Source organism: Condylura cristata, unplaced genomic scaffold (assembly GCF_000260355.1).
Source record: "Condylura cristata isolate star-nosed mole 26May11 unplaced genomic scaffold, ConCri1.0 scaffold00007, whole genome shotgun sequence".
Classification (NCBI taxonomy): Eukaryota; Metazoa; Chordata; class Mammalia; order Eulipotyphla; family Talpidae; genus Condylura; species Condylura cristata.
In genome coordinates, this window is record NW_004567108.1 from 4,383,076 (window position 1) to 4,394,567 (window position 11,492).

The 11,492-nt window shown below is 47.0% G+C and overlaps 1 protein-coding gene across 1 annotated transcript in view; it reads right to left on the bottom strand.

The window, feature by feature from the left end:
* Window positions 1-11,492, bottom strand: part of DNAH5 (dynein, axonemal, heavy chain 5) — a 177,687-nt gene that overhangs the window by 18,811 nt on the left and 147,384 nt on the right. The window contains exons 67-71 of the mRNA XM_004678397.1: window positions 9,243-9,486; window positions 8,166-8,280; window positions 7,203-7,393; window positions 4,846-4,967; window positions 2,966-3,115 (exon numbers count right to left, since the gene is read on the bottom strand). Coding sequence (XP_004678454.1) covers window positions 2,966-3,115; window positions 4,846-4,967; window positions 7,203-7,393; window positions 8,166-8,280; window positions 9,243-9,486 — 822 coding nt within the window. The remainder of the gene's footprint in view (window positions 1-2,965; window positions 3,116-4,845; window positions 4,968-7,202; window positions 7,394-8,165; window positions 8,281-9,242; window positions 9,487-11,492) is intronic.

An 11,492-nucleotide genomic window follows, 5' to 3' on the forward strand; every position in this document is an offset into this window, starting at 1 on the left:
GGGGGGCAGTGTGAGACATCTGCCGGGTGTGGCCGCAGAGTAAGGATTACTGACTGGAAACTGAGTTTCATAACACAGAATAGCTGTAGCATCTGCATGTCCCAGCAGAAGGGGCTATTAGGGAAGTCCAGGCTAAGAAGTTCAAAATACCCGACACTCTCTACAGCAATGTCTGGGGATAAAATTGCCGTTCCTGGAAAAGAAATGTTCTCAGTGAACACTTTTAACCCTTTACAGCAAGACCTAACCCTCAGTCTACCTGAAGTACCCTTTGATGCCTATCACCTCTGTCTCCTTTTATACCTAATGTCCCCTGGGACCAGTCCTCCAGCTAAGCAGTGTAAAAGCAGCAGTGAAGAATGTGTCCTTACGAAAACCAATACAAAAGCAAAAATGACGAGAGAGGCGAGCGCAGTGTAAATGTCAGAGCAAAAATCCCAGGGAGGCCCGCCAACTCAGTGAGGCAGCAGAGCGTGACAGCAGGGGAATTCGGGACAACAGTCCTGGTAATGCTGACGGGACATAAACAACAGGGGATAAGGCAACAGAATAAAGATCCAGGACAGCTGCAGTCAGAAACCATGGAGCTAAAAAGTCTATAGCTGAGTTTAAAAATCTAACCACGGGTCTTCATAGCAGACAAATTGAGGCAATAGAGAATTATAGATGTGAAAATAGAATGTTGGAGAACACAAGACTAGACCAAAGTAGAGGAAACGGAACGAAAGCAGCATCAGAGCTCTCTTGAACAACTTAAAGAGAAGTAATAGCCATATCATGGGACCCCAGAAGGAGAAAAGAGAAAAGCATAGAAAATCGATTTAAAGAAACAATCGCTGAAAACCATCTCAGTGTGGGGAATGAACCAAAGCTGTGACCCAACAGGCCCAAAGAATTCCAAACAAAATACTTGTGCACAGACACATCATAATCAAACTGCTGTGAACCAACGATAAGAACAAAATATTAACAATAGCTAGAGGGGAAAAGGCAGCCTACGAGGGAACACCAGTTGGCGTATCAGCACATTTTCAACATCAACATCACAAGCGTGAAGAGGCTGGAAAAGGATAAAGTATTTAAGAAAACAACTCTGACCCAGAATCCTCTACGCAATCAAGACCGAAGGAAGAGTCAGGAACGTCACTGTAAAGCAAGAGCTGAAAGAAACTGAAGCAACAGAACACTGAATGTCCCCGCAAAGGTCAGCAATGTCACTTACACAGAGGAGAGAGGGTCAAGGGCAGTGTGGCCCACGAGAGCCTGCCAGAGACCAGACCGGCAACTGGACAGCAAGCAGGCCATCGGGTAACTGCTTCAAAAGAACTGAAATATCTCGGCAGCAACCAAATGAGGGAGTTAGAGATGGTAAGGGGTGATGTGGTTAGAAAGCCTACACTTGGGGGAGGAAAATGGGGGAGCCAAACAAGGGAGCAAGGAAAAAAACAGTAACAATGAGCAACAAAGCAAAAATAAACAGACAACCATAAATGAGAGGCACTCTGCAGGGGAAGTGGGCACAGGGACCAAACAGGTGGGCGGGGAGCAAATGGGGCAGGGCTGAGTTGGTGGTGGGAATTCTACGGGCGCTACACCTGAAAAAAGGACGCAAACATTGTAAAAAATAAACAAAGATGTAAAATATATAAATATATATATATATATACACGCACATATATACATATATATACACACACATGCACATGTGTATACATATATGTGTGTGCATGTATTATATATATACGTAAAAACTAAAATCAAATGGACGTAGATTTAAAAGGAAAAGTCGTGGATGTCGGGAATCTATGGATGGCAGAAGCCAGGATGAAAATGACCCAGTTACAGAAACACGTGGGAGACGTACATGTCAGCACTGAACCAGATGAAGTGTCCCACGAACAAGGTAAGGTAAAAAGGAAAAAGAGACAACACAGCAAGAGAGAGAACAGGTGGCGGAAGAAGGGGGTGGGGGAGGAGAAGAGGGAAGAAAGGAAGGAGGGAGGGGAGAGAGACGACTTGCAACTCACACCGACCTTCAATCAGGCAACTGTTTGATGATTCATTTGGGCAGGATAAAAGTACTAAAGTTACAAAGAAAAACCGAAGGAGGGGTGGCCGGAGGGCTTGGAGCTCAACAACTCATTTTTCTTTTCGCGATAAATCACCGAACCTAGTTGTTTTCACGATTCCACAGTACCTAAGAGGCCGTGAAATGGTTCACTCCATTCGTTTCTCATACTCCCTCTGGGGTGGGAAGGGGAAAACTTCCCCGTCTATTACAAGCCCAGCCTGCAGCGAGCGCAGGGTTTATATGGAGAAGCCCTTAAGGAGTCCACCTGTATTGAAAATGAGAGTTCAACTTTTAATCGTGCGGCAAGATGGGGCAAGTCTTCCAGTGGGTAAGTTTCCACAGTGGTGCTTCAGCAGGTTAAAGATCTTTGGAAAGACGGATCTGGAGACGGGGCTCAGGCTTGAGAGAATTTTAAGCCCACCTACTTTTTTTGCATCCAAGGCTGTGACACTTCTGGGGGGACTGACTATGGCGCTGGGGATCACAGCTTGACAAGCACTCTGTGCGTGCCTCCCTGTACACTGTCTCTCCCGGACCCGACACTCTCCCTCCTTCCAGACACAGGGCTCGCTGAGAGGAAAGTAAAGCTGTCGCCTCCCTTCTGAGTCAATAGTAATCAATAGAACAATCTGTTACCTTCATGTTACACCTATAAGCCAACCAGAACAAGGTTTTCTCATTCATATTGTGCCATTGAACCAAAAAAAAAATCATTAAACTATTTAGTCCAATTGCAGTCTTCAATATACTCATTCATCACTTTTTCTTTTTTAACCTTTTATTACAGTGAAACCTTCGAGAAAGTATTCATTGGAATTAACATCTTAAATATTTCTTTAAATTTAAAAGGGGATGCTCCTGAAAAATAACCTAGATGTGTGTTCCTGCCCTCACCTGAGCGATGGTTCTGTCAGGACAGCAACACCTGATGAGGAGAAGGCGTCTGAAGCAGTCGAGGGACTTATCGTAGGCATTGGGGAGAGGTTCTTCCTCAGGATTTTCCTTATCAAACCAAATTTTCCACATTTTCTCATTTCTTGCTATCTGAAACAACAGGCAATAGGAAGTGTGTCACAGCACAGAAAAAACCTTCCAACAGTAGCTCAGATATTTTTCTTCCAACCTTCTGACCATTCCAGACATGTACAGATGACAGTTCTTAGCTATTTTTTTTTATTCTAGTGCTAAAATGTTTGAGAATCCAAAATCAAATGCGATTTGCTCTAAAGTCAGTCTGTATTTAGGTCAACCCACAGTTACACCCCAGAGTAAGATGATTCCCAGGTTCTTCAATTTCCCCTATGCTTTTGTGGTAACACATTTGAAAAAAGTAAAGAAACCACAAAAAATTTATTCTAATAATTTACAGAAATCTTATCTGCCCCATGAAATCCTGCACTATCAGGAGCCAAGTCTTATTCACTGACATTCCCTCACCTCCAGGCCACTACTGCTACATCGAATACATGTTTATTACTGAAATAAAAGCATTTTGGTCAATACTCTATTAGTGTAATTTGAAATACACCACTTTATATCATCTTCAAATGATTAATCAGACAGGTTTCCTCTAAGCAACTGATAAAGAGGAAAAGACACGCTATTATTCTTTAAGCCTTAAAAAACCAAAGAGAGATAAGCATTACAGCTCAAAGACATAGAAAGCAAATTTTGTGTACAGATAAATAAATGTGTGGACTCTGGTGTATTCCCTTGATTAAAGCCCAAGTATTCTTTTTTAGAGGCCTAGTCAAAGGGAAACTATTCCAGAGTCATTAGAAGGTATCATGCAAGAATGAAAATAACGATCAGGAAATAACATGAGGGGCTTCAGACGTAAGCTACCAGCTCCAGGAATCAGCCACTACAGTCACAACAGGCCAGGACATGGTGCCAGAAGTCACCCCTGGAGGACTATATCATGCACTAAAATCTCCCAGATTCAGGGCCCCCACGGCATATGTATGGCAAGGTCTGGGAATGCCTACGTGGCAGGCACGGTGCAGTAACGCACGCCTGAATCAGAGACAAGTAGAGAGCCAAGGCTACCCTGACACGCAAACAATAAAAATAAAAATAACATAAAGGCTTCCATATGAAAGTTCTTTAATCCAGAAGAATACTCTGTACCCTCATTACATGACAGAAATATCAAATGCCACCAGTTGTTAGCTAAAGCATAAAAGTAACAAAGAACGTAAGCTTCTGGGCCACTGAAGCTGGGGACGTCAACCTTCAAATACTTTCTGGCTGTCAAAGCCTCCCCTTTGTGATTCAATAAAGCCCCTGGACCCTCAATGCTGCAGCTCTCTGGTCTGTTCTCTGGTTTGTCTTACTTCAGTTTCCTCTACCCAACTTCCATGATACCAACATACACCCCGTTTATCAGGACATGACGGATGATGGAGGAAGAATAACTTCCAAAGACAGATACATCCCAGTTGTCCACCCAGGGCAGGATACCAAGAGGGGCAGGAGAGGAAGAAGAATCAAAGACAGGAAGGAATGGTCAGTGTTCGGAAGCTGCTCGAAAGTATTTTCGTTGAATCTCTAAAAAGAAGGTCGTACCTCACAAGCACATCTAATTATTTAATGCAATGGAATCTCTACGTTTTTCCACTGTGGGTCTGAACAGCGGACACTGACATAGTGCTCTGGCATTGTTGGCTCAATTTCTGGGCAAATAAACCTGTCTCCCATGAATACTGTAGCTAGTGACAAGTCAAGAAGCTATAGGCCGCAACATTATCGCAAGCGTATCCAGGCTCAATTACCTGATCGAGGACATCTGAAAACTGTCTAAGTTTACTGAGTTCCACCAAATTCAGCCAGGTCATGTCCAGGATCCATTTAGATGGTTTAGGGGGACAGGCTTTAAGGTCCAGCGAGGCACCACCTTTAACATTAAGCACAAGTTAGTTGATCTCTTCTTGCTTTACTATAAAGCAATCTATTCAGAAGCATGTGCTGTAATTATTTTCATGTCAATTATTTTACTACTTTGACATGTATTAAGCCCAGAAATAGAGATGAGCATAGAGATGAGCAAGCTGTAAAATCCAATCAAGTTATAAAGGACCTTAGAAAAAAACACATTCAGGTTTCAGTAATAGAGGCTTGGAGCCTGGGGTCACCGGCTCAGGTCTGGAAAGAGCCAGCTAGCGGATCTGACCTTGTTTACAAATACGGGAAGTGGCCAAGGTAGACCTTGGTGGCCTAGGATGACAGAGTGACAGACATGCATGTGCAAAGCACACAAAACAGCATCACAAACAAAAGAACCTCTCTAAACGGGAAGCTATGGTTGATACGAACTACCCAGCCTTGGGCCTCCCCGGTGGCACAGGGGTTAAGGTCTCAGCACTATCAATCTATTATCAGCCTCTATGGCCTGAGTTCTATCCCGGGTCAGGGAGTGACCCACATGGCTCACTTGTCTCCCCCCTGCTCCCCTCAGCGGTATGCTTCAGTAGACCCACCTGTTCTGCTCCCCACTCTGTCTCTGGTGAATCCTCCCAACCTCCCACACCTCTGGCCTGTACCCCAGCTCTTGTATGCATAAATAAATAAAAATAAATCTTAAAAAAAATACCCAGCATTGGCAAATGGAAGTTCTCGTTGCAAGAAGAACATTCATCTGGAAATGTGGGGCCCAGTGCGTGCCCGCTTCTCAGAGTCAAGCAGTTGTTCACTCCCTGCGCTGTCACTGACCTTCCCTCAACCACTTCCATCCAGTACAGTTCCCTTTCTCTGGTGGTTTACCTACACTAACGTGACTCATGGTGTCCTCCAGCCCCACAAAATGAATGACACCTTCAAAATATTGTTGTTGCTCATCCCCCTCGGAGGACCAAACGTGTGAACCATGATGTTTTATGTCAAAGAAAGAGCTGGTGAAACTTCTATAGGATAAAATACACTGTTTAATAAATAGCTTCTACTTTAGTGTTCAGAGAAAATCTGCATAACTCTTCAAAGGATATAACTAAGGCACCTGGCTACATTCAAAGTCCTTTTTGTTGACAGAACAGATCGTGATCAAGTGACATTCCTGATGTTTCTGGGGCCAATCTCGGCCTTACCTGGGCACCACTGACTACACTAAGTTGCTCTCTTTGCCAAATCCATCTTAGTCTATTTCCAACAAAGGTAGTGCAGCCTTGAAGCCATTTTGATGAAAAGACTAGCTTACAAAAGCACATGGATGATTTTACTGTCAGGGAGCAGTTCAGACCCAAGGACCAAAGATTTGTGTCGGGCAATGTCATACCAGTTTTTATGGAAACTCCATTGTCCAACAAACTGAAAAGAATCAAATATTCACCAGACGGTTAGAACAAATCCCAGTGGAGTGAGCTGCCCCGCCCCTCACCCTGCCCCAGTCACCTGGTCCCACGCCTGCATCCCACCAGGCCCCTGCACAAGCCCTCGCCAGCCCAGCACCCACCCCGACACTCCTCCCCTCCCTGACCCAGACCCCACAGACCACTGCTCCCCATAGACCACTGTTCCCTCAATGACAGGGGCCTTTGGTACTGCCAATCACTTTTAGGGAGGCTCCCCTACTTGTTTTTAAAAGATTATTCATGCATACAGAACTGGGTTACAGGCCAGAGGTGCAGGGGCAGTGAGAGGCTTCACCAGAGACAGAGTGGGGAGCAGAACAGGCCGATCCACGAAGTCCACTGCTGAGGGGAGCAGCAGGCAGGCCAGGAGAGGTCTGCCACACCCTGTGGGTCACCTTCAGGGCCAGAAGCCCCCCGACTTTTTAAGCCTCCTCACTCCACGTGCCCTTTAACTCCTATGCCCCTCACCCTGCTGTTCTCTCCATAATGTGACAAGATGTTCACGTACTACATAACTGACCTGCTTCAATATTTTCTTCTGTGCCACCCCCAAAGTACATAAGCTTCACAAGGGCAGAGCAACTTATTTTGTTCACTGATATGCCCCAAGTGCCAATTCTACATCTTGACACACAGTAGCGTCTTAATAAATATTCATGCAAACACTGAACAAATGAAAGCGCTCACATAATGTAATCTTCAGTGAAATGCAAGCCACTGTTAGCATCAGAACAAAACACAGCTACACCTGCACCCATGTGGAAAGGGTCCTATGATGTAGTGACCTTTAATCAGGGTGAGAAACTCCTCATGCTTGACTCGATTCCTCTGGATGTCAATCTTTAGGGTGAGCAACAAGGTGAACAGAAACTTGTGTTCTTCGTACAGCGTGCGGGCTGCATACTTATAAACCTCGTAGGTCATGTGCTCGATGATGTTAGCAATCCTCTTGCTGGTGATGGGGCTCTTCACAGACCTGGGGAGACATTTACATCAGCTCACCCTGCTGCCTCTCCATGGGCATGAAAACAACACCTTGAACAGAGAGGACAGTTTAACTTTGAGGGCCAGCTCTTATTTTTACACATCAAGAGAAAGCCTCCTCAATCTAAAATAACAAGCATTCTCCCCACATGAAATAATGCAACAGACGCCTCAGTGCTGTCTAAAACAGTTTTAGCTGAAGGGCTTGATCATTGCCAATTCTGTTGTTTAACACCAAGACAAATGCTACAGGGTTCACTCAGTGGGTGAAGAGTGGGCATACGTGCCTCTGGCACAACATGACGAATCACAATGACCTGTGGTCACACTGGTCATGAGCTAATCTTAGCTTTCATTTTTTTTTTTTTTTGAAGGCTGCTCTAGCCCTTTTTTATTTTAATTTTTTAATATTATTTATTCTGCATACAGAACTGGCATATAGTCCAGAGGCTCAGCGGCTGTGAGAGAGTCCACCAGAGACCGAGTGGGGAGCAGAACAGGCAGACCGACGAAGTCCACTGCTGAGGGGAGCGGCGGGCAGGTCAGGAGAGGTCTGCGGCGCCATGTGGGTCACCTCGGGGCAGGGATCGAACTCATGCTGAAGTGACTGCAGCCAGCTTGCCACACAGCGCTCCAAACCGCACCGCCACCAGGGAGGACCCACTTTCAATTTTAAGAAAGACTTTTGGTAGCAAAGGAGACGGCAGTGACAAAGGTCACGTCACCACCCAGCCCTCAGCCCGGCTCCCTGGGCCCGGACGTACCTGGCCAACGAAAGGTCAAACAAGCCCAGGAACTGGCGGAGCGAAGTCTGATACATCTCGTTCACCAAGCGCATGTCGGTGACGAGGAAATAGAGGACGCTGCCCCGGGTGGCAACTGGAAGGCAAACGGACGGGTTACACAGGCCTGGCCGCCAGGGCTGTGCAGCATGCGCAGCGGCCTGGAGCCCACAGGAGACGAGCTTTCTTCCCGTTTTCTCACTGGCCGCCACGGTGGGGGTGGGGGCGCCGGTGGAGGGGAGGGCTGGGGGTGGGGGGAATAGTGTTTCCATTGTTTTTCCAGGAGGAATGCTTGTTTGTGGACGGTTCACTCTGCCTGACATGCTTGGGGTGAGTCTTCTACGTGGGTGTCTCAAACAGCAGTTCCCACTCTCAGCTCTCTAGATACCCAGAAATACATTTCACTGTGTTTTCTCACACGGAGAGAAGACAGCTAATGAGACAGCAAAGGCAGCGGCCCCCAGAGAGGTGTGCAGGTGCAATAACAACCTTGTTCTCATGCTCCAAGAGTCCTCTCTACCTAACCTTGACCCCAGGTTGGCAAAGCAAGTCATCACCAAGGTGACTCTGCTAACTGGGTGTGTGTGTTTGTGACAGGGGTGACAATGTTTCCACTGTTTTTCCAGGAGGAATGGTAAATCACTAACAGAATTGAATTCTTTCCGGGGCGGGGTTGCCTTTTATGACCAGTGAACGCTCCAATGAGTGGATACTACACGCACCACTAAGAGAACACCACTGAGTGGTGGCATCACTCAGTGTTCACGGTCAGCTGTGCTTGAAAATCCTCCCTCTTTATTTTCTAGTTGAAAAGGAAGTTTAGGGGCTTTCCACCTGACTTGAGTCAAAAGCATCTAGAAAATTCACACCACCATCAAGCTTCTTCATCTCGATTATTCTATTCCCCCGAGACATGGCACAGAACATACAACGGGCCACCCCATTTCGACCACTTATTCACATAAAGCCCTCCCTTCCTCCCGTTAGAGAAATTCTCTAATGCTCGTTTCTTTCTCTCTTCAATTTACTGTGACATTTGTCTTTCATTACCACACTCACCAGGTCTGTATTCCTCCCGGGCGGAGTTAATTTGAATTTCTGTCTCAGCTGAAATTTCCAGCTTCTGTGTCACGTCTTCGGCTGTCTTTTTTGTGTTACTTAGAACAACAATCAGACTCTCGTCTTCCACCAGGGACCCCTGAGTACTCGTCAGGCGGAAAAGCAAATTATCTTCCAGCTCCTTCATTCTTCTTTTGTTTGCAGTCACTTCTTCCATGAGACGAGTTCTTTCTTTCTCCAATTCCTGTAAGTTTGCATAAATACATTTCTACCTTAATTAAGCGCTATCATTTAGGCCATTCTTCAAAATCTGAATCTAGCTGTCCACTCTCAAGCTCCTGCACATCTTCGTTCTATTTACCAAATATATGAACACCAAAACGAGAGACTTCAGGAAAGAAAGAGGACTCAGAAAATGATGTGAAGTTTGCTGAACATACATCCCTGGGCTCCCTGGACCATTTCTGTATTCCCTAAAGCCCAGTCATTTTAGGTGACCTTTCTGGTGACATCTAAGCCTTCTGGAAGAAGAAATACATGTGAAAATATACCCAAATATATTTGAAGACAGATCTACTTGCCTCAGATTAAACATTTTCTTCTCTCTGTCTCTTTCTTTTCAAAGGGGCACTGTTGTGTGACCATGATTATTTGCATCTTGTTGCCAGAAACAGCATCCAGTTCCGTGAAAAGCAACTATCTGCGAGCTTGGGCAGGCAGCCTGTGCTGCTACCGTAGGGACATTCTTTTACTTTTTTTTAATTGTATTTGTTAGCGAGGAGGCATTGGCTCACAGCACTGTATGTGATTAGGGGTACAGGTCACGCCTCTTCGGTGGCTATTACCAACCCCAACCGCCACCAAAGCACCCGGGGTCCACCCTCGACCCTTAGGCACTCTTGCTCCTCCCTATCCCAGCATCCTGTCTGGGACGCTCACTTCTGCGGGTCATTTGCAGGGCTCGTTTCGATTTCGTGTTTCTTCACGGGCATCTGTACGTGAAAGCTCCCCGTATTTGGTCTTTCTCCTTCTGACTTATTTCACTCAGCAAAAGCCTCTCCAGTTCCACCCACGTTGCCACAAATACCAACATTTCATTTTTTATTTATTTATTTATTCATACAGAACTGGGGTACAGGCCAGAGATGCGGAGGGTGAGAGGCTTCACCAGAGACAGAGTGGGGAGCAGAACAGGCAGATGGACGAAGTACACTGCTGAGGGGAGCAGCGGGCAGGTCAGGAGAGGTCTGCCGCGCCCTGTGATCACCTCCGGGGCAGGCGGGGATCGAACTCATGCGGAAGTGGCTTTAGCTTCTCAGTGCTGTGCTTTAACCCGCTGCGCCACCAGGGAGGGCCCCAACATTTCATTTTTTAATAGCCACTTAGTATTTCCTTGTCTATCTGTCCCACATCTTTATCTAATCATCGTCATCAGGTCTGTGTTTCTGCAGAGAGGTTACTGCAAGCAGGGCTGCCATGACGTGGTGTTTCTGCAGACGCATTTCAACTGAAAACTCACCTTGCGCTAAAAGGTGCTGTTCTCGGCCCTCCCTGCAATGGGTTAACGCGCAGCACTGTGGCACTATCACAGTCACTGCAGCATGGGTTCGATCCTGGGCCAGGAAGTTTCCCCCCCCCCTCCCCATGGGCTCCTGTCTCCCCACTGCTCCCCTCAGCAGTGTGTTTCAGTGGATCTGTCTGTTCTGCTCCCCACTCTGTCTCTGATGAATCCTCTCACTGCCTGTACCTCTGGCCTGCACCCAGGCATAAACAAATAAAAATTAAAAAATACAAAACATACTCCAAGAGAAGTGAAGTTCTCAGTCTTTCCTGCAGGACCTTACAGGCGCGGAGGGTGGGGCCTGGGCGCTCACACCCCACATGCCCAGCAGGGGGCGACTCCCTCCACCGCCACCCCCACCGCGGCTGCTGCCTCCACTTCAGGCCCCTGCACTAGGGGCAGCAGGGCCAGAAACCGCTGCTGCACTCAGCTTCCAGGCACGGCCACGCCAAGCCAGCCATGCCCCGCATTATGCAACACAACCCCGCTTCACCAGGCCCCTCATCTGGCCTCTGAAGCCCGGTCTTCATTTAGCTCGAGCCACGTGTGGCAGGCCCTGATCAGCAGCTCTCAGCAGGCTGGCGCAGGACCCAGTAATCCACTCCCAACACTTTTCCTGGGTCCTCGAGTGGGCGGTGGGTCCTCGAGTGGGTGGTGGGTCCTCGAGTGGGCGGTGGGTCCTCGAGTGG